Source organism: Callithrix jacchus, chromosome 11, assembly GCF_049354715.1.
Source record: "Callithrix jacchus isolate 240 chromosome 11, calJac240_pri, whole genome shotgun sequence".
NCBI lineage: Eukaryota > Metazoa > Chordata > Mammalia > Primates > Cebidae > Callithrix > Callithrix jacchus.
The window spans coordinates 40,529,037-40,552,820 of NC_133512.1; the positions used below are offsets into that span (position 1 = coordinate 40,529,037).

General features: G+C 37.9%; 2 protein-coding genes across 21 annotated transcripts in view; one reads left to right on the top strand and one right to left on the bottom strand.

Moving 5' to 3' along the window:
• Nucleotides 1–639: 639 nt before the first annotated feature.
• Nucleotides 640–1,846, bottom strand: LOC144578356 (uncharacterized). Its single transcript, XM_078342629.1, has 2 exons — nucleotides 1,757–1,846; nucleotides 640–1,233 (listed from the first exon to the last, which is right to left on the bottom strand). Exon 2 carries the CDS (start codon nucleotides 1,149–1,151, stop codon nucleotides 780–782), a length of 372 nt encoding a protein of 123 aa, XP_078198755.1. The 5' UTR covers nucleotides 1,152–1,233; nucleotides 1,757–1,846; the 3' UTR covers nucleotides 640–779.
• The window catches only part of SNX13 (sorting nexin 13), a 199,788-nt gene continuing 176,984 nt past the window's right edge, over nucleotides 981–23,784 (top strand). For all 20 annotated transcript variants that reach the window (XM_078342628.1, XM_078342621.1, XM_078342622.1 and 17 more), the window contains exon 1: nucleotides 981–1,205. Coding sequence is in view for 13 of the 20 variants with exons in the window: in XM_078342621.1 (XP_078198747.1) it covers nucleotides 1,194–1,205 (12 nt within the window). In the remaining 7 variants the exon portion in view is untranslated. The remainder of the gene's footprint in view (nucleotides 1,206–23,784) is intronic.

Consider the following 23,784-nt stretch of genomic DNA (forward strand, 5'->3'; position numbering starts at 1 on the left):
AACAGGGTAGCACACTTTCCCAGCATGTTCAGGCACACTACTTTCATCACAATTCAGGTAGAAGTGACTGTCTTTAAATTCCATACATCGCAAACCATCTAGTGGTAGATCTAGAAAGGCGTCAGCTCAGGGACTTCTATGCACATTGGTTCCAGAGTTTAATTCCATTTAGGCTGGGGCTATTTACAATAACATTTGCTAAATTTGCTCACCCTGCTACACAAGCATATTGTATTAAGAAGCCAGTAAACCCGTAGAGATAGCAGGTAAAACGTAAGGCCTCTTTTACTTTTTTTTTTTTTTTTAGAGATGTCTTACTAGTAGCATAATTAAACCTCCATTGTTAGGCTGCTAGGCAGGTGCTGGCCAATCACGTCAGCGACAGTCGTAATTTTGCTAGGACAGGGTAAAGCCAATAAGCCCGTATCGTATCTACAAACTGTCTCGGACCCCAAGAACTCACTGAGGATTGGCAGGGACAAATGAAAGTTTCTGTCAAAGTTTAGGAGAAAAGGGCCGCGCAGGGAGCTGTTTCAAGTAACACTTTAATCGCAGAAGAAAGCCGAACCCCAAGAGTACTCTTCGGTCGCCGCGGGGCCAGGGAGATACGAGAGGGAAGTTTTTCTACGGGAAATCTGCCGCCTTGTCCCCCGAGAGCAGTGAAGTCCGCAGCTCCATCACTCGAAGTGCTGTTCTCTGCCATTCTCTCCCCTCCCCAGTGCCGGCCAACCGTAGTGGGCGGCGGAGGATGCGCCGGCCCGGCGGGCGCCTGCGTCGGTTCAGCAGAGGCTCTGGTGCTGTGGTCTCTCTGCACTCCCAGTGGTCCCAAGTTGGCCCAAGCGCCCAGACCTGGGGTCCTCCCCGCCGCGCAGAGCCGAGAGCCGAGAGCCCGCCTCCCCTTCTGGGCGCGCCGGCGCTATGGAGACGGTCACGAGACGCTGGCTGCCCCTGCGCCCGCCAATGGGAGCGCACGTTGTAGGGAGACGCGGACGTCGCTCTTCCAAGATGGCGGCGCGTCCGTCGCGAGCGACCGGGCCGGGGGGAAGCCAGCGAAGCCGAGTAAAGCCGCAGCCTGGGAGAGGACTGAAGGAGCAGTTGCCGCCGTTGGCGGCGGCCCGAGCAGTTTTCGCTGCTGCTACGGCTGTTGCCATGAGGCGAGGTTAGGGAGGACCTCACTTCCCCGGGGTGTAATAATGTTAACTGAGGTAAGCGGCGATGGTGGCCAGTGTTTACCTGTGAAATGGGGAAGGGGCCGACGCCAGCCGGTCAGAGAACATCATCTGTCCGGATGGTGGGCCTGACCCTACGCCGCGGGCCCCGGGGCCCGAGGAGCAGCGGGGATCCTACAAGTGCCCCCAGAGTAGGAGCTGTGCTGACTCAACAGAGTCCCACCACCTCCGGCTGCCCGTGCCTCGCCTTTCGCAGCTGCCACTCGCCCCTGGCACTGGTCTCCGTCCTGCTGTCGCTCCCTTCTAACTCATCGCTCCCTTCTTGGTGTCTCCTTACACGCTACTCTGTGGCAGCGTTGGCCTCCCCACGTTACAGCTGGTTCCTGTTCTAAGGTTTGCCCAAGGTCTCCTTTCTCCGGTCCCTGGGCTCCAGGGCCCTCCGCCTCCGAGCTCGGTCAGCATTCTGAGGTTGTTGCTCGGCCCGACCGGTGTGTTTCCCATTCCCTACTTTGCCTGCTTCTTGAAGTGGACTTCAGGCTACAGTTGGATGGCTCAGTTGTGTCACCCCCCTCCCCCACACCCATCACCTTTAGCTTAAATCGTGGTCATCGACGAAGTTCGGTTTAGCATCTGCCTCTTAGATTTGCGTGTGGCCCCCTTGCTACTCTCTGTGGAATAGTTTTTTTCCTTGGACCTGAAATGGAAGTAGGGCAACTATGACGAACCAATCAATTTCCCTTTTCTGTGCCTAATGGCATTTCAAAAAGCTGACTTTTTGAAGAAGTAGAGTTTGCCTTTACTGGCAGCACTTTAAGGGGAAGAACTAAATTGGTGCAACTAGGTACTTGACTCAGGTTAGCCCAGTTATGTGTAGTAGTATCTGCAGGTGTAGGTGTCACTGAACTTAAAATACGGAAGCTTGTGATTTGATGAAATACTTTTTTCGAAGCCGTTCACTTTTAAGTACTGTGAGGATCCTGACATTTTTGTGGGCTGAACTGAGAATAGGAAACAGCTTTAGTGGGCATTGGGCAGTATTCCTACGTGGGCCAAAAAGGAAAGAAAAACATTTGTAGGTGAATGGTTTTTATTTTGTGACAAGTGATGATAAAGCACGCACTTGCCTGAAATTTCAAGTCCTTGTAACTTGACTAACTTTGAGGAACTTTATACTTTGCTGTTTGTACCTAATCTAAGCACAGAGCCTGGCATATAGTAAATACTTACTGGTTGGTTGTAACTTCTGCACCACGTATTTTTGGTTGTTTGAAGTTCACTTATATTTCTAAATTATACAGGTTTTTCATTCTTGGAGTTAATTTCATTCTTGGAGATTATAGTTACATTATAAGCTTGTGTTGTGATTAGCAGTAATAGATTAGAAAAAAGACTTACGAGTGGCAGAAGTTTCATTTTTACCATAAGTGTGATATTGTGGTGGGAACAATTAGCCTTATAATAAATGTTTAGTCTCTAATGTATAATGTTATATGAGATGATCTTTTGATTAAACTTGGCTTATGTTAGCATGTTTTAGAGTTCTAATACTTTAAAATGAAGTGCTCTTTTGTCTGCCAGTAAAATGATTTGGAAAGACAGAACTTTCCCAGCTTCTGTATTTTAATGCAATTTTGTGTTTTAGAGAAATATTTTAAGCAGTAAATCAGTGATAGTATTAAGTAAACTGTACTTTAGTGCTTTTTGTGTGAACACTGCACAGCTTATAAGTGGCAAAACCAGGATTCCAACCTTGGCAGTTACTACCTAGCCCATTGTATTAACTTCTTCTCTAGATTGCCTCTCCAAAGTAAGGCCCAGATTAAATTGTACTCAAGTTTTCGCTATAGTTTTTAGTAGTCGATTAAAGATTAGGAAACTGAAGCCCAGAGACTCTTGTCCAAGGTCAATTATTAAATATTAGTGACAGTTGAAACTAATCTCATCTCCTAACTCTCAGTAGAGAGCTCTGACCATTTTGCTCAGCTGCCTTTCAAGTAGTTTTCAGCTCTCTTGATAGATTTTAAAACATACTATTGTACTTCCTTGTCTGAATATTGTCAGTAAACTGAAAATGATTATTACTTTTTGCTTTACCTTAGCTTTTTTTCCTTTTCATTTTTTAAACAAGGCTTCTATGCCTCGTAAAATCGTTCTATTTTGATGTATTTTAGATATAAAATTTCACTCAGTATTGGCTACTAAAAATTAGTATGGGACTTCCTTTTATTACTTTTCCTAGACATTGCTGACTTAGATCACCAGCTTTTAGGAGATGTGATTTAATTTATGTTAGGTCTCAAAATGTGTACAGATAAACTGCTATGAAAGATTCCCCTGTCTTTATGATAGTAATGCTCAGCATTTACTGTGCTCAGAAAGTGGTGAATTGTACTATATGCTTGGTTTCTTTACATCTCAGCAGTGAGATAGGTGATATCCCCATTAACCAATGATAAAACAGATTGGGAAAGTTAAAATAGCTTGTTTAAAGTTATATAAAAAGTAGAGGAGACAGGAATCACATTTAGGTCATCTTAATCCAAATTATGTGCTTTTTGTGATTCAGTATGGAATACATCATTAATTTTCTTTGTAGCTGATAACATCAGCATACTATTTTTAGTTTTTTTTTTTTTTTTTTTTAACGGAGGTGAGGATACCAGGTACATAGATACATAATGAGAATGGTAATGTTAAATGTTCATATAAAACTTTTCAGTTTTGCATTTTGTCAAAATATATCTTTTTTTTTTTGAGACAGTGTCTCGCTCTGTCACCCAGGCTGGAGTGCAGTGGCACAATCTGACCTCACTGCAATCTCCGACTCCCGGTTTCAGGTGATTCTTGTGCCTCAGCCTCCGGAGTAGCTGGGTTTACAGGCCTGAGCCACTGCACTTGGCCAAAAATATATCTCTAATTGAAACCATTTCAGAAATGAAAAGCCACACAGGTGATCAATTAAGGGCTATTTTAAGTTAAGCTAAAATGGAAAATCACTCAACTGGGCAAACTAATATGTACATTGAACTTTGAACCTATGAAATATGATAGATTAGTGTAAATTGAAAGTATAGCCCTGATTATAGTTCTCAATCTAAACTTTTTGGCTTCAATTTGTATTATTTTATCCTAAATACAATAGAATTATTTAGAAAACTTGCTAATCATATTCACGTATTTTTTTTTTTTTTTTTGCTTTTTACATACAGTGACGAACTGTATGTAATGTCTAGCTAGGCTTTTTTTTTAATGTCTGGTTAGATTTTTTTCCCCTTCTGTTCTTGCTTTTATTAGGACTTCGGGCTCCTAATGTGACTCCTGCTATACATTGCAAAAAATTTGTCATAGTGTACCTGAAAATTATTTGTTTAGTACTCAGCTTTCCTCTATCCCTTCTTTTCTTTTTCTTTTCTTTCTTTTTCTTTCTCTTTCTCTTTCTTTCCTTTCCTTTTCTTTCTCTCCCTCTTCTTTCATTCTTTCTTTTAGCAGTAAACTACATATATCCAAATTAGGGCATGGGATGTTTGTTTACCTGAAAATTTGTTTTAATGACCCTGAATTTTCACAACATTCGAAGATAATGAGTTTTTTATCAGTGAATTTTCATCAAACACACTTTTAAACTTTTCTTGATACTTCAAGAGCAATTAGGTTTATCTTTTCTTGATACTTCATGAGCAATTAGGTTTACAATTCTGAGCATTTATAATTACGGAAAACTAAAGGTAAGAAATGTAGGAAAATATGCTGAATACTTTTCAGTGTTGTGGTGTTTGGAGATTGTTTTTGCATAAAAACCAGTTATCAACCTGTTGTCACTTGTCACGTGTTTCTAAAAATAATAAAAAGTATAGTTATTTAAAGTTATTAGTTTGAGTTGTTTATAAATGTGGATCATTAAGTGACTATTAAATAAAAATAGGTTGTATTTATGTTGTAACTTCCATCCAGATTTGTTGATTTTTCAGTATTAACTGATTCTCGGAGTTAACAGATCTGATATAAATGGGAAAAGGCATAAACTGCAGCACTTTGAGAAGTTCGACATTAATAGTTGTTAAGGAGGTAAAAGATTTTGTGGTTCAAATAAATTTGGAGGATATTTGCCTAAAGAAAGTTAATAGGTTTTCTCTCTGGTGGACTTCCCATAGCTTTTGATAGGTGATTTATTTTCAAAGAAGATGATAGAATTTACAGCATATTGCAAAGTCATTTAACCATGGAAATGAAAATACTTCCTTGTATTTCACTTAGAGAAATCCTGAATGATGAGTTACGTATCAAGAAGGGCTCCCTGAACATCCAGGGTCCTTTTGAATACACACATACACCCATTCACATACAGTTGTCTTGTCCGTAAGTGCTTGGTAAAATATTATTACTTGGTTTTGTTGATTAATATATTTGTAATAGAAATATTCTTGGGGTAGATTAATCTTTAAGTGAAATAAGCTATTTCTTTAATTATTAATGACATTGCAAGAGCTACTAACCAGAGCAAGAAGTCCACAGCTTCACTGGCATTCAGAGGGTGTTAAAGGGTAGGAAAGGATTTTATAATGGGAGGGGAAGGACATCAGTATCTAAAATGAGTTTGGCTTGTCAATCTACACACAACCTTACTTGACATCTTTGGACAAACCAAGAGGAATGTTGATAAACATTCTTAAATAATTATTTGAAAATGAATATTGTAATTGAGAGTCATACTTGTATACATTTATGTGGTATATTGTGATATTTTGAAATGTGTATACAGTGTAGAGTGATTTAATGCAGCTGAATAATATATAATCTTATTTTTTTGTGGTGAGACACTTGAAATTTAGTTATTTAAAAATATAATACATTATTATTGACAGTTGTTTAATTGATTTAAAAATTTCTTCCATCTGTCTATCTGAAATTTGTACTCTTTGAGCGGTATATTCCCATTGCTCCTTCTCCAGGCTCTGGTATCTATCATTCTGCTGTCTACTTCTGTGAGTTTGACTTTTTAAAATTCCACATGTAAGTGAGATCATGTGGTATTTGTCTTCCCATGCTTGGCTTTTTTCACTTAGCATGATGTCCTCCATGTTCATTCATGTTGTAGCAAGTGACAGAATTTCTTTCTCTTTTAAGCCCAATTAGTATTTCATTGAATCTATATACTACATTCTCTTCATCTGTTTATCCATTGATGGACCCTTAGATTGATTCTAGATCTTGGATTTTGTGACTAATGCTGCATTGAACCTGGGGGTGCAGACATCCTTTTAATATACTGCGTTCCATTTTTTGGAAATATGCCCAGAAGTGAGATTGTATGGTAGGTCTATTTTTAGGTTTTTGAGGAACCTACGTACCATTTTCCATAATGTTTGTACTAATTTACATTTCTACCTACAGTGTACAAGAATTCCCTTCACATCTATGGCATCACTTAATTCTCATCTTTTTGATTATAAACGTTCTAACAGGTGTGAGATGATATCTCATTGTGGTTTTAATTTGCATTTTCCTAATGGTTAGTGATGCTTAGCAGTTTTTCATCTATTTGTTGGGCGGAAGTATGTCTTCTTTTGAGACATGTCTGTTCAAGTCCTTTGCCCATTTTTAAAATGAGTTATTTTCTTGAAATTGAATTGAGTTCCTTTTATATTTTGTCTGTTAACCCCTTATCACATGTATGGTTTACACTTTAATCCAATTTCTGGAGTGGAAAAGTGTATCCCAGCTCCAGTAGATACACAACTTTCTATTTTTGTTATCTTTGGGCCCCAGTGGATTGGATGGTGCCTGCCCACATGGAAGGCAGGTCTCCAGGTAGTTCACTCAGACTCATGTGCTAATCTTAGTCTTCTCTGGAAACATCTTCACAGACACACCTAAAGTAGTGCTTTACCAGGTTTCTAGGTATTCCTTAATCTAGTCAAGCTGACATCTAAAATTATTCACCACAATGACTTTACAGCTTTCCCAGAGTGAGGCTGTCAGATTATGGCTTTTTAAAAACTGTGCTTTGAAATTTTGTGGTTTCCCAGACCATGAAGTACCTCCTCAATTGATTGTAATTTGGAATTGACTTGCTATTTCAGAGTCAGGTTTAATTTTGATGATACAATGTCTTAAATATATGTAAGGAGAAGGAATCTTGAAGCAAGCAGATAGCTCTTAAACTGTTTTAACATTTTAAAAGTGTTTGAAGTTAAGTAAATAGACTGGAGTTACAGTGATAAATACTATGTCTATCAACAAATTATACCTATGGCAACACTTAAAACTATATGTTAAGCATTGTAAAGGATGATACTCAACTTTACCACTTATTTATGATGGGATGTTGGGGAAGTAGTTTGAACTTTCTAAACTTTAATTTCTTTCTGCGTAAAATTGGGATAATAGCACCTTTTTCACTGTTCTCACATTGTTATGAAGGTTATATAAGATGATGGAGAGTATAATTTTGTAAATTGTCAGTCATTATACAAATATTAGTAAATACATCTTTTTTTTTTTTTTTCTGTATATGCCTTGTGCTGATGAATTTAAATCCTAGGCTCCATCAAGGTTTATTGCTCACTATTTTCTTGGTGGATAGGTGGGTGGGTCCTGAGCGGAAATTAGCAGGGGAGTCCCCTGGCTATTAGTGCAGTTACAGGGGAGGCGAGGAATAGACTAAAATAAGTGAAAGAAAAAAATTGAGAACAGTTTTTGCAAATTAGTAAAAAAGGGGATAGTTTCTTGTGTGATTGGTAAACTGATTTCAAAGCATGCCTTAAAGCAAAGTTCACTCTCTCTCTTTTTTTTTTTTTTGGAGACAGAGTCTCACTCTGTGGCCCAGGCTGAAGTACAATGGCTTGATCTCAGCTCACTGCAACCTATGCCTCCTGAGTAGCTGGGACTACAGGCATGTGCTACCATGCCTGGCTAATTTTTTGTATTTTTAGTAAATACAGAGTTTCACCATGTTAGCCAGGATGGTCTTGATCTCCTGAGCTCGTGATCCACCCACCTCACCTCCCAAAGTGGTAGGATTACAGGAGTAAGCCACCCTGCCTGGCCACCTTAAAGCAAAGTTCGAAAAAATGTTTTGAAAAAGGTGATTTATTTGAGGGTTACCAGTCATTTGTCTGTACATATTCCCAAACATTTGTGGGAAGAGAAATCTTTTATTTTTATTCAGACTTGGTAAATCCCTAAAAGGAAAAGCTGTTATTAAGGATGATGTTTATAAGGCTTTGGTTACAACTTGTGCTGGAGATTGATTTTTATGGATTAATTTTTTCACCAAACATGAATATGCCTACTTGGTGCTAGGCACATGCTATTAAATTCTGGTGTTGAAGTGGTGAGTCAGTTGGGAAACCTGGCCTCAGAAATCATTATTAGTGGTAAATTTAACATTGTACCACTTAGGCCATCAAAGTGGGAGCCTTGAGGTCTTTTGTCAGAATGAAGTGATACCAGTAAGGAGTGAAAAGTTAAGGTGGGAGAAGATTGGAGAATATAATTAAAAGATAAATATGACTTGAGTTAGCTTTACAACCCCTGGTAAATCTACTAGTTTGGATGAGACAGCAGCTCTGAAATAGATTTCTTGCAATTGAAGAGTCAGCCTGGTGAAAGTAAATACTTGATCCTGGGTTCTTAACTTCCATGTGTTATGTATTTATTTATTTGCTTGTTGCATGTTTTTCCTTAATAGTGTAAACTCCTGAGGGTGGGCTTCATAGTTGTATTCCCAGAGCCTAGAATAGAGGTTGATACTTAGCATATGCAAATATCTGTTGAATAAATGAATGTTGAATATTTGCTCAAGAAAAATTAAGACTAAAGTGAAAAATTACTAAGGTGAAATTGTCAACGATAAACTATCACATTAATTGCCCTTAAAGGAATAGTTACTATCTGTGTTCATTAGACATTTTATATAGTAAGTACACTGTGGTTGAATATTGTGTTTAAGAGCAACGGGACAAAAAAATGTTGAACCTGAGGCTTTTAGTTAGGAATGTAATTCTGTCTTAATTTTTCCTACAGGGAAATATCTGATTAGGTTGTTATTTTGATATAACCAATTATAAATGCCAAAAGGAGTCAGCTTTAAATTTGTATTTCTTCCTACTTGATATTTATTATGATTTTGTGAATATTTAAAATTTAATTCCTAAACTAGATACATTTAAAGAAAGCTTTGTTTATAATAGTACAATAATGCTGATTTTCATCAAATCTCTTTGTTGAGTGTTCCAGTTTGTATGACCTTTAATGCTACCTTGAAAGTTTGTATCAGTAAAAATTTGGCCGTGATTTCAAAGTTGGAAATTTTGGGCGGTCTGTTTTTAAGGAAGGCAGCTGCTACCGTAGTCTCTTGACTAAAATGCCCCTCTGTTCAATGTTGGAGACAGAGTACTGTTAGGTCGTTCGCCCATCTATAATTCCATTGTATTATAGATGGGCGAACGACCTAACAGTACTCTGTCTCCAACATTGTTGGAAATATTCAGAAATAATATATACCAGAAAAGTTCAATAAGATGATTCTGTTCTGTTCAACTGTTAAAGTAGAATAATGATCTATAAATATACTTAGGAAAGGATCATGTACATCAACTGGAATAATTCACCATTGTTGACTTAACTGCGCTGTTTTCTCTGATTTCCTAAGGGATCTTTTTATTCTGATGCATCTGTGAAGACCCTAAGGTGAATCCAGCTTTGCTGTTGACCTTAGCAGTGCATTGTTGGAGAATCCTTGGTTCTTACTCCATTTAAACCTGAATTGGTTTTGTTCCTGAAACTTGGGGGCTATTTTTAGCCTTTCTGGCTTAGCATAGGAAAGAGTTATGATTCTTTGTTTTATGATTTCTTTTATTTTCGAGCTAGAGTTGTGTGACAACATGCATGTGTGGAGAATGGCCTTTGGATTCTCTGTCATGTGACGCTAGGAAATTATAAAACTGAAGTTGTGCAACTTTAGTGGAAGAGTTAAATATGAAATAAAATTTCACCTTATTTCTGTTCTTACATAAATATTGGGAAATAATGGTCTGACTTTAAGATATGATATTGTGTTACCTGGTGTTTCTCCAGGCTGTAATACTGTGTTTTGCAATTTGTTCTCTTCCCAAGTTTGAGATAGCTTTTTTTTCTCAGAATTTTTTCTCAGCTGAGAAACACAATTGGTGTTTCATCAGACTGCAACTATTAATATAATCAGCTATTTTGCATCTGGTGTTAATTACTAACATCTGATCTTTTTCTTGTACAGTACCTAAGTGCTCAACACTTAAAGTATTGCAGTAGTCTTAATCCTGGTGGGAGTCAGGAGAGTAAATGGGCTAGAACAGTAGTCTCCAACCTTTATGGCATTTTGTGGAAGACAATTTTTCCACGGACAGCTGTTGCGGGGAATGGTTTCAGGGTTAAACTGTTCCACTTCAGATTATCAGGCATGAAATCCTCATAAGGAGCATGCAGCGTAGGTCCTTGCATGTGAATTCACAATAGGGGGTCATGCTCTTATGAGAATCTCCTGTTCTTGCTGATCTGACAGGAGGCCGACCTCAGGCGGTAAAGCCCACTCCCTGCCGGTAATGCCCGCCACTCACCACCTTCTGTGCAGCCTGATTCCTAATGGGCCATGGTCCTGTAGTACTCTGTGGCCCAGGGGTTGAAGCGTGGAACACCACAAAGATACAGGAAAAGAAACTGAAATAATGTACTTTACAAACAGTGAGTGTTGGTTGAATAAAGGTTTTAGAAAAACCGAATAGACTTGAGAGTATTTTATGATTTATTAAAAATGTATATTATGAATCCAGAACTCCAGAAATTAATGTCAGTACCTCAGAATATTCAATCATATAGTAGACACTAACACATAATTTATGTGACGATGAAAGTTAGATTATCTTTTACTAGGATTCAGCGTTAATCATCTTTTTTATATATGTGTATATATCTTCTCTAATCCCAAACCAAATATTCCTAATTTCTGAAGAAAAATAAATACTTTTGGTTAAGAGTGATGGCTGGGTCAGATTATTTGGATTTGAATCTAAGTTTTCTAGCTTCTGAGCATTTTGACCTTGTAAAAGTTCCTAAACTCTCTGAACCTTGGTTTTCTCATATATATGACTTATAAATTAATGGTACTAACCTCATAGGGTTGTTGTGAGTATTAAGTGAAGTGATTCAAGTACTGTGCAGTGTTTCCTACAGTAACAATAAATCCCAGCCTTTATTCTTATTTCCTCTGATGTAAATAGCAAGTGGTTTATTTTCAAAACTTAGAATTTAATATGTTTGAAGTTGTTTTAGTGTTCTTTGTTTCATTGAGATAGTGTTGGAATGTCAGTGTAATCCTCTATGATCCAGATAATCTAATTCTTTTCTTACTTTCTATCTCAGTTTTTACTAACTTTTTTTTTAAGTGTTGCATTTCCAAAGTGAATGCTAAGAGCGAGAGTTAGACTGAATTTCAGGAGGAAATCAAAAGGGATGACACACCTGTGTAATATCATAACCACAGTTTTTGGCTATTGAACATATCGATGTTTCTTCTGGACACTAAAACTTACTGTAAATAAAATGGAAAGGAAAGATTTTAGTGCACTTGTGTGTTATGCTTTTAAAATGCTATTATTGTACAGTTTTCTAACATGAGAAGTACTGTGGTTCTTGTCAATTTGATAAAGTTTTATGTAAAGTGGCTCTCAATTTATATAAGCTCTTCTTTTGAATTGTCTTAGAACAGAAAGATAAGGAGTGTTAAAAATCTTTAAAAAATATGTAGTTGACTTGAGTGGTGTTAATAGTACTGTGCAGTAGGTAATGAGACTTCGGGCTAAGTTATTACAAATAAAATTTGTACTGATATAAATGAAATGTAGATATTAAGCGTATACATAATTTCAGTCTCTATGCAACAGATGCTAATCTTGGTACACATAATAATAGAATAAACTATTATAATTAAGGAGTGCAGTGTTCCTCCTGTTGCAGTAACATTGTACTTAGTTGGAGATTATGCCATCAAGGTCCTTTGTGGTTGAATCTATGTCTATTCCTTTCTATACTTACATTGTATGCTTTCCTTTTTTTTTTTTTCTTGTCACTGATGTTTTGTGTATTTTTTTTTTTTTTCTTTTCTGTCTTCATTATTCTTCTCTGTGTCTACAGGCTTACAAGCATGCTTTCTCAGGTTTTTTTCCCCTAACCTTACATTCTCTTTTTTTTTTTTCTTTTTGAGATGAAGTCTTGCTCTGTAGCACAGCTGGAGTGCAGTGGCGCAATCTTGGCTCACTGCAACCTCCTCTTCTAGGTTCAAGCGATTCTTCCACCACAGCCTCCTGAGTAGCTGGGACCACAGGCACGTGCCACCACGCCTGCCTAATTGTGTTTTTAGTAGAGATGGGGTTTCACCATGTTAGCCAGGATGGTCTTGATCTCTTGACCTCGTGATCCCCCCGCCTCAGCCTCCCAAAGTGCTGGGATTACAGGCGAGAGCCACTGTGCCCAGCCAACACTCTTTCTACCCCTTCTCAAATAGATTAAAAAAGGCAAAATAGAAAATTGAGCTTCTCTTTTGATGATATACATTATTTATGGGTTTAAAAGTACTTTTTATTGTTAATTAAAAAGGGGAGCAAATAGAATGGTTTATATATTTTTTTCATAAACAGTAGAGCCCAGTATAGTTTCCTTGTACACCTCTTATCTGAATTTATCTTGATTAAAAAGACATCATTCCTGAGTTAAATGAACACTATTAAGCTTTTTATTGTGAATTAAAATAATCTTGTAGTATTTTCAGGGTTAGAGTCATTGTTCTGATATTGAGTTGTTACTTACTCTAGAACATACCATGAAAGTAATCTTAACACCTACAAAATCTACATCAGATTCTTAAAAAGTATGAAGGACTTTGAGAAGTTAGTGACAGGTTAGTTACTTCTGTTTTTTTCTCATAATTGAATTTTTTGAATCTAAATAAATGAGTTTTGTTTGATTATTTAGAATTCTGTGCAGAATTTTGCCCATCCTTCCTTTTTAAAAACATTGAGAGTCAGTGTAAAGTAATGGCTCAAGAACGTGCTTGGGTTTTAAACCAAAGCTCAGTTCATGCTCCAGTTTTATCACTTAGCTGTTTTTTTTTAATCTGTAGAATAGTTAGTGTAACTTATGTGATAAGTATAATTTATGTCATAGATTGTGAGAACTAGATATATTTAAAGTGGTTAGCAAATGATAGCCAACAGTAAGCACTTAATGTATTTTTAAAGATGGGGTCTTGCTTTATTGCCCAGGCTGGCATCAAACTCGGCTCAAGCAATCTTCTCACCTCAGTCCAAGTAGCTGAGTAGATGTACCCTCAATATGCTACTGTGTCTGGCCAAGTAAACACTTAATAAATGATAGCTCCTCTTGTTGTTTTAGAGGATGCTCCTTTTCGTAAGAAAGAAATGAAGTGTTATGCCATGCATTGAGGATCTAGCTTTCTCTGCTGTGATAGGCTTGTGTTGCTTTGATTTTCCCTTTGAGTCTATATTATGGAGAAAAGCAGAAGTTGAGACTTGTAAATATTAGGACTTTCGTTCTTATTGTTATAGTCCTTTATGAATGAGAGACTTTTGTTCTTGTATTGTTACAGTCCTGTATGAATGGGAGATGGGTGGGGGGACCTTTGTGAACATGGGCTGTTTTATCTTGCTTTTGTACTGGGCAACTGCTGTGATAAAAGCTTTGAGTACTTTAGTATAGGAACACTTGGTGAGTGGAAATCTGATATGTAAACTAAATTTGTTCTAATTCACTTAAAGGAATTGAAGGTGAATATCTATGTAACCGAGCTTATTTTTAATATGAGGTAATGATAGAAATGGTCTTGATGCTTGAAGATCTTAAGTACTATAATGTCTCCCAAACAGAATAGGGAAGAGGTAGACAGAAGGTTGGGTTAGAAATGCCAAGTGTAGTGTTGTATTATGTTAAAACAATACATTTTCTTTTAGTTGAGTTTCATAGGGACAGGCAGTCTAAAGAGAACAAGAGTATTTATGGAATAGGAAAATTATTGGGAAACCTGTACAATCAAGAATATTTTAATTTCTGGCTGGGTACTGTGGCTCATGCCTGTAATCCCAGTACTTTGGGAGGGTGAGGTGAGAGGATTGCTTGAGCACATGAGTTCTATACCAGACTGGGGAACGTAGGGTGACCTTGTCTCTGCAAAAAGTTAAAACATTAGCCAAGCATGGTGGTACTCAGGAGGCTGAAGTGGGAGAATTGCTGGAGTCCAGGAGTTAGAGGCTGCAGTGAGCTAGGATTGCATCACTGCACTCTAGCCTGGGCAACAGAATGAGACACTATTTCTTAAAAAAAAAAAATATATATATATATACACACACACACACACACACACAAACACGCACACACACACACATTTTGATGTATGTCTGTATACATACATATACCTATATGTATATGTATATATACATACATACATGTACACATGTGTGTATATGTATATATGTACACATATAATCTATATATAAAACAAAAATATACATTTTGATGTATGTATATATGTCAAAATATGTCAAATTATATATACATGTATATGTCAAAATAAATGTCAACAGCATAGTTTATATCTTTTAATCTTATGTCAGCTTACTAAAACAAATTTGACTAATAACTTTTTATCTTTGCTTATCACATCATATAGGTGAAACATTACATTTTTGCTTTAAAATTGTGGATTTCTTTGTTGCTGGTAGAGTTGTTAATCTTTTCTTTTGCTTATTAGCCATTTATATTTTCTGTTTTGAATTGCTGTTCATATGTTATATTTCTTTGGAGTAGTAGTCTGTTCCTTTTTCTTTTTTTTTTCTTGAGACAGTGTCTCACTTTGTTGTCTAGGCTATATTCAGTGGCATGAACATGGCTCACTGCAGCCTTGACCTTCTGGGCTCAACCGATCCTCCTGCCTCAGCCTCCCAATAGCTGGGACATACCACCATGCCCAGCTGATTTGTGTATTTTTGTAGAGATGGGGTTTCACCACGTTGCTCAGGGTGGTCTCAAACTCCCGAGCTCAAGCAATCCACTCACCTCAGCCTCCCAAATTGCTGGATTTACAGGTGTGAGCCACTGTGCTGGGTCTGGAATAGTAGTCTATTTCTTAATGATTTATAAACATCTGTTTACTCATGGATTATGATTTTTTGTTGTATATGGTGCATGTATTTTTACAAGTGTTTGTATACTTTGTGATTTTGTTTTGTTAAGAAAAAGTTAATTTTATGTTTCCAGATATGTTACTCTTTTTCTATAGATTTTGCCTTTTAAAAAAATGACCTTTCCCAGCCGTAAATAATACAGTATACCTTTTTTAAAGCCAGAATTTCCAAGCAGTTTTCTATATATTGTTATATTTTTATGATGTGTTTTGTAGGGGAAAAATATTCCTAATTTAAATTAATTTTTTATATAGCACACTTTCAAACATACAGAAACCCTGAAAAAAATACTGTTACTAGCACCCATATACAGTAACCTAGATTTGTTGAAATTATCATATTTGCTTCCTCTCTTTTTATTTATTTTTTATTACCTTAGCTCTATGGATGTGCCCTTTCTCTGTTGTTTTTTGTTGTTGTTGTAGCTCAGTTATTTTAAGGTAAAATTGTTGATATCATGTAACTTTTTAAAATGCTCTCTTGAATCTCCCAGGCATAAAAATTTAAAAAATACATATAACCACAGCATTGTTGTTACAGTTGGTAAAATTACTGGCAATTCCCGATTATCATCTAATACTTGGTATATTCAAACTTTCCCAGTTAGAATGAGGTTCTAATTCAGTAATGTGATTATGTCTCTTTAATTTAGAATACCTGTAGTCCTCCACTTTCTCCTCCTCTTCTTTTATTTTCCTCATTCTCCTCCTCTTTTTTCACCTCCTCCTGTTTTTCCCCTTCTTCATCTTCATTGTTTTGAGAGATTGTCCTGTGCATTGTTGGATGCTTAGCAACATCCCTGGCCTAGTATATGATAGTGCCTTCCCCAACAAGGTATGATAATCAATGCGTTCTCCATATATTGCCAGAGTTCTCATGGCAGGGGTGCAGAATTGCCTCTGGCTGAGAACCACTGCACTAGAAGTAGTACCTTATTTTAAAAAATACTTATTTTTAGAATTGTTTTCATCTTGAATCTGTTTTGTTCCATTTATCTGTATGTCTGTCCTTTAGCCTATTCTGCTTATGTATTTTACTTCTCTGGGTTGTTTAGTTGTAATTTGAAAAGTAGCTTTATTAAGATAAAATTCACATATCGTATAATCCACCTAATTAAAGCAGTCAGTTCAATGGCTTTTGCTGTATTCATAGAGTTGGGCATCTGTCATCAAAATATTCTGAAGTACCTCATTATCTCAAACTGAAAACTCCTCCCCCTTAGTCATTACTCCCCACTTCTTTCTCCTTCATGCAGCAGGCTATCACTAATCTGTCTCTTTGGTTTTGCCTGTTTTTTTTTTTTTTTGAGATGGAATCTTGCTTTGTTGCCCAGGCTGGTCTCGAACTGCTGGACTCAAGTGATCCACCCGCCTTGGCCTCTCAAAGTACTAGGATTACAGGTGTGAGCCGCTGTGCCCAGCTGGTTTTGTCTATTTCAAACATGTTATATGAGTTGCATCGTACAATATATGGGTCTTTGTGATTGGCTTATATCATTTAGCATGTTTTCAAGGTTCATCCATGTTGTGGCATGTAATAGGACTTCAAATTTCTTTTTATTGCCAAATAATATTCCATTGTATGGATATATTACATTTTCCTTATCCTTTCATCAGTTGCTGGACATAGGGCTTATTTCTGCTTCTTCACTACATTGTATTTTGTTTCCACAATGTTTTTTGTGGAAATAGTTTTCATTTCTATACGTAGGAATGGAATTGCTGGGTCCTACAGTAATTCTTTCGCCTTTTGATAAACTGCAAACTGTTTTTCAAAGTGGCTGCACTATTTTACATTTCTACCAGCAATGTAGGAAGGTTTTGTTTTCATATCCTCCAGAACACTGATTGCAGTCATCCTGGTGAGTGCAAGTAGCATCTCATAGTGGTTTTTGTTTGCATCTCTCTAGTGCCTCTAGAGAACGCCTGTTCATGTGCTTATTAACCATTTGTATATCTTCTTTGGAGAAATGTCTATTCAAATTTTGTGCCCATTTTAAAATTTGGTTATTCATGTTTCTTACTCAGTTTTAAGAATTCTTTGTATGTTCTGAGTAGAAGTCTATTAATCAGATACATGATTTGCAAATATTTTCTTCCATTTGTGGGACAGCTTTTCATTTTCTTGATGGTATCATTTAAGCACATAGTTTTCTAATTTTGATGTCCAATTTATGTTTACTTTGTTGCTTTTGGTGTCAAAAGGTAATTATTTAAATTCTATAATGCATTAAAAAGTTAAGTTTCACTAGTGATGTCAAATATCATACACATGTAAGATAAATAGATAAGAGCTGAAGTTAAACCGATATAGTTTTCCCCAAATTGAGTTCTGAATACATGTGTTTTTCATGAATTATATCATATCTAGATGGTATATATATTTATAGAAGATTTTATTGAGGATTTGAGGGCAGTGGGGGCTTGGGTTTACATTGTAGCAGGGCTGAATAATTAACAACCACTGTACTTTGTAGTGGAAACTAAGATCCCAGTAACTTTAAATTCCAGTGTCCTCTTTCACTGCTCTGTTGTGAGTATTCATCCTGATTAGCCACAATTCCTAGAAGAAAAGGACTCCTCCAAAAGTAGAAACTAGTATTTGTAACCCTGCTCTCCCTGAATATGTGATCTGTTTTCTTCTCCTTTCTTCATAATCTCCTGCATTATTGGGGTGCTTTCCATAATTTTTTCTCCCTGCACATTCTGACTCTCTGGGTTTAGCTTTGGAGATTCCTATTGGGCTGACCTGTTCTTTTAGCAGCATTCCAGGTCTAGGAATTATAGATCAAATCATGGTATTCTTGAGGATCATCTCTGTTTTTGGTTCAGCTGCCTCTTTACAGAGTCACTTGGCAGCAGTCTGTTTGCCCTCATTGCCACCACTTTCATAATGTTACACCTTTTCTCATTGAGGGTTTTAAAAGTTTTATTTGCCATTTAAATAATTAAACTTTGACAGTATACAAATACATACCCAATTGCTTTTTAAAACTTTCTATATGCAAGTCTGTTTTAAAGATCCTGTGTATGCTAAGTTATTTTTCCTGGTTATTAGCATGCTTTGGAGCAACTATCTTGTTTTGCTTTCTCAAACAGGATATTAGTTTCGTGTTTTTTCACGTGGTGGAATTCAAGTTTTGCGACAACATTATGACTTTTGCTTGGTAAAAATAAATGTTAGGAGTAATGTCTTCACTTAAATATTTTAAATGAGTGTTAACTGAATGTGAATGAGTTAACCATATGGTGTGTTCTTTGTAGAAAAGTGGTATGTGCTATCTAAAAATAATAAAATATTTCCAACGCATTTTTTTTGTTTAAAATATTACATGCTACTTGAAAAGTAAACTAATGGGAAAGTGTATTAAGTAAAAAAGTTAAAATTTTGTTTACTGTTTTTACTTTAAAAACAGTCTGCATATCTACTTTCATACCTTTCTCTGAGTAAGCACACAGAATTTTTGTTACATTAAAAACGTTACTCTTAAAGGTAGTGTTGTGAATTATCTTTTTCTGCTTTGATAATTTTCTTTTGTGTTTATCTTTTTTTTCCACAGTAGTTTCTGTGTATTGCTGAAATCTGTACTCTTCTCCCTTTCTTTCTGCTCTGAAGATAGTAGTTACTCAGTGAATTGATTGGTTGCAGAGACTAAGGCCAAGTTGAACCTAAATGTTCTAATGCTAATTAATGATCACAAAGGAAAATAAACTGGTGAAGATGTTCACTGGAGAACACTATCTCGAGTTAGAAAACATTGGTTTAGATGATTAATCAGAAGTTCTACTCCGTTTTTGTTTTACTTAGTCAACACATGCTTGCTGGGAGCTTACTCTTGTGGCAGATGTTGTTACACTTGGCATCAGGCATACAACACTGAACAAAGAATACCCAGTTTAGGCCCTTGTGAGACTTTTGTAGTATATGATATATACATGAGGACAGTGGGGGTTTGGGTTTACATGTATCAGTGCTGAATAATTAACAGCCACTGTGCTTTGTGGTGGAAACTAAGACCCCAATAACTTTAAATTCTGCAGTGTCTTCTTTCACTGCCCTATTGTGAGTATTCTCCCTGGTTAGCCACAACTAGAAGACAACTCCAAAAGTGGAAATGAGGATTTGTAACCCTGCTCTCCCTGCCTGTGTGACCATGTTTACTTCATTGTAAGCAGGTAGTTCCAACATAATGTGATAAATGAGGTTATTTGCAAGAGAGTGGTTGAAATGGTGAACCATGGAGTCCCATCTGGATAGGAAAGTGAGTACATAAGTGGGTTATGTAAAGAAAAAGTAGAAGAATCAAGTGTCTGCAACACTGAATGACAGTGAAAAATATGTGCATTTAGTGTAATTAATTGAGAACTGGAAGACTGTGGTCAGAGAATAAGGTAACTTTCACAATTCCATCTCAGAGAAAACAAGGGTGAGATGAGGTCTAGGGTGTGTGGTTTTGTAGTGTCTAAAGTGGAATTGTAGTGAATGTTGGTAGAGGTGAAATGGTTATGATATTAAAAGTAGCATATATGATGGATTATCGACATGTATGTAAAAATAACTGAAGGTTATTTAGTACTCCTGATAGAGAAGAATGTTTATGACATGTAACTGCATATTGGAATAATTTCGTGAACTTCACAAACTGACAATGCCTTTATCTCAGCTTTGTTGAACCTTGGAAATTCTGATGCATGGCTTACATCCCTAGCTATTTTGATTTAATTTGTATGTGATGTAAGCTGGGTAGTGGGAATTTAAAACTCCCCTACTTTCCTAGGTAATGCTAATGTGCAGGAATTATACAGGAACCACAGGGGTTTTTACAGAAAATGGGCTGGGATCATGACCCTTTATCCTAAAGTTGGGTATGTGATTAATGAAAGAATAAACAGCTTTTGTTTGAGAGGGCTGCAGGAGAAGCAGCTTTTACTTGAAGCAAAATAGTGAAGTTGTTGGGGTTATATATGTGTGTGTTTGGACTTTGGAACAGAGTGATCCTAGAGGGAAACTTTAGGAGGCATGGAATCAATGGGAAATTGGATAAGGGAGGAAAAAGCCAGAATAGTACAGTGGTCAGAGTGTAGGAGATAATTGATAACTGAATGTATTTATCTCTCTGTGATGAATAAGATAACAAGGCTTAGTGGGTTTATCATTAGTCTGGAGAATATATCCAGCAGTCCTGTAGTAGATAGCAATTGGGAATTGGGTAAATAGTTCTCAGGACTTACGCCAGACCTTGGTAGATTGAATTTCATAGGAAGTCCTATCTTTTATGCTTTTAAACATTGGATTCTTTTGCCTGTAGATATCATATTTTGCCTGTGTTTGAATTATAAAACTCAAAGTAATTTTTTGAGGCTGTGACACCAGATAGATGAAGCCCGTGATACATCATAGGGATTTAGGCCACATCAAAAGGATACTTTTTTTTTTTTTTACTCTTAAAGTTATATTTATTATTTACTCTTTCATTAATTTGATTAATGTATTTAGAGGTAGGGTCTTGCACTGTTGCCTAGGCTGCTTTTGAACTCCTCGCTTCAAGTGATCTTACTGCCTTGGCATCCCAAAGTGCTAGGATTACAGGTGTGAGCCACCCTTGTTGGGGTCCGGCACGTCTGCCGGGGGGCTACCGACCAGCGGGAGTCCCCAGGACCGCCAACGCAGATGTCTCATTCAAGCTGAGGGAGAGAGTGCGCGGAAATAAAAGAAGAGAGAACAGCGAGGTCTGGAGGAATGCGTGGCTCTTTGACCAAACAACAGCGAGTTTATTCTTGCAAGCTACAGTTTTATACCTTTTTGGCTTGTTACATTGACGTCAATTCAACAGAAGAGATAAACAGAAGAGGAACAGAAACTTCATAAAAATAGTTATTAGGGTCTAGTAATAATACAGTGTATATGTAGTAAAAAGGTTAATACATGTTTTGCTATAGTGCAAACAGTGTCTGCAAACAGTGGCGCCCACATGTGTGCATGTTAACTGTTCTGTTGATCAGAGATCTTAACAAAGGCTGGTCTGAGAAAAATAAGGGCAGTGGTCCCAGCCCTTGTTCTAGAATCTCAATTGCAGCAGGTCTGTTGCAGAAGTTAGGGTTGGAAGGGATATGAAGGCAGACAGCACAGTGTCCTCATAAACCGCAGGCCCTTGCTCTGCATCCTATTTTTCTCTAGTAGTCAGGCCTGTGACCTTTACCTCAGCTCGATAGCCCTCAAGGCAGGGGGTGAGCAGTAAGGCCCAGCAGCCAAAATGGGGCGAGTCATGCTAGGCGACTCAAGCCTTTGGCACGGACGCTGCATCTCCCTCTTTTTTGTTTTGCAAATGAAGTGCAAACAACTTCAGTTGCATTTCTCGGTGGGTGGAGAACACGAGGCGAAAGATACATGGGAGACACATGAGGAGAACAAGAAAACAGGTAGCAATGGCGAGCAAAGATGAAAAGGAAGGGATATGAAACTCATGTATCTAAGAGGACATAGCATCAACAAAACTACGTGCAACAGAGTCATCATCAGGCAACTGAGATTGAGAAAGGTCAATGGCAGAAATTTCCTGCTGTAAGTGGGTCCATAGAGAGGTTGTTATGAGACCAAATGCCTTGTAAATGCACCTTAACTAAGGGTCATTGCTGTTGGGAGTTATTGTAAGGGGCACTGGTCACACAAATGTACTTATAATGGGCATGACAACGAAGGGAAAGACAGTTTTGAAGGGTATACACTTTGTCACTGAGGATAGTAACAGTTTGTTCTAGGGCATTAAGTTTAGCTTCCAACTTATCATCAGTAGACATTTGGGTTCCTATAGCAATGGATATATATTTTGCAAAATGGTTAACATAAACAGCAGTATGTACGGACTTGGAGAGGCTGACTGCAGCCGTGGCAGTGGAAGCCACGACAGAAACAATAGCAATAATGCCAGCAATAAGCATACCTAGAAAGCGTTTGGGGCGAAGTAGAAGAGAACGTGTCTTGTAGAAAAGGGAATAAGAGTGCTCATTGTACCATGGACTAGAAACATTGAATGGCAACATAACGTAAGGGTGCTGATGGATAACCAGAATAGTTTCAACCGGGAACATGGAGATATCCAAGCAATTAGTAAGGAGACAGTCAAGACAGGAAGTAGTGTATGACCATTTTGGACATGGAAGGAAATGGATCCCAAGATGAAGGCATAAGGGACCGCAATGCAGGAGCGGATGCGAAAAGTCTGCGTAGGGTTGGAGACCTGATTAGCCTTACCAGCGTGGACAGTAGGAGGGTAGATAGGAAGAAAGAGCTTCCACAAGGAGAAGTATGCCTTACCAGAAACAGTAGTATAGATAAGAGTGTGCCATCCTCCAGGGGTCTCGTAACGGGAGACGCCAGAAATGCGCGGAGAAGGGACTGACCAGTCATAGATGGAGAAGCCAGTAGCTAAACAGGAGCGAAGGGCATGTGGTGAAGGGGGAGTGCAAAAGTGCCAGAATGGTGCAGGATCAAGTGACTTGTTGGTAAAATGACAGTGTTGTAAATCAAAGATGGGTAATTTTGCAGGCATAATGTCTAGGGATTCACGGATGCCAATATAGGTGACTAATTCCTAGCAATACGAGAAGCACCTTTAGGAGGGGCTTCAGGGCTGCTATACGTAAAGGAACGGCGAATGCTAAGGTTAAAGCAATAAGAAGGTAGTGGACAAGCAGAAGAAGTTGGTGCACGGCTAGGAGAGTCAGTGTAGGATGGTGAAGCATAACGTTTGGAGGCATAGAAGCACATAGGAGGTGAGATAGATTGACCAAAAAAAAATTATAAGTAGCCAGTTGAGGGTAAATATGAGAAGCAGAAGATGTCCCAGAAATAGATGTGTCATTCAGGAAAACTGAAAAGGCAGGGTCATCCCAGGTGACAGGACGAAGCACTGGGGGGTTCTTTACACTAGGAATGTAAGCCTAAAAGGATTCAGGTGGAACAGAAGCGGGTATAGTGCTAGCCAAAGTAACATCACAAGACAGGATAGCGATTATAGCCAAAAACAACATCATAGGGTTGAGAGAGTGTCCTTGTTGTCAGATGATGCAGGAAGCATCAGACACTAGGCGACGAAGTTGGATCTAGGAGGGGACTGGGACTTCGCGAAGAGGAGAGGACTGGCGGCAGCGATGATGGGAGTGGCGGTTTGCTGGGCGGTTGAGGTGAAGGAGGCGAATCTGGGGAAGAAGAGAGTTCGGAGACTGCAGGCAGGGAGTCGGCAGACGCAGCGATGGCAGTCGAGGAAGAATCACTGGCCCCAGAGAGGACTGTCTTCGACGGGGCATGTTTGACATATCGCTCAGGAACCTAGATAGGAGAAGTAGCTGACCTAGAAAAGACACAAATGTGACTTCTGCTCCAAA

What these genes read in the sequence shown, in the direction of transcription:
- LOC144578356 (XM_078342629.1), bottom strand. Translation starts at nt 1,151, where the DNA reads ATGGCAACAGCCGTAGCAGCAGCGAAAACTGCTCGGGCCGCCGCCAAC.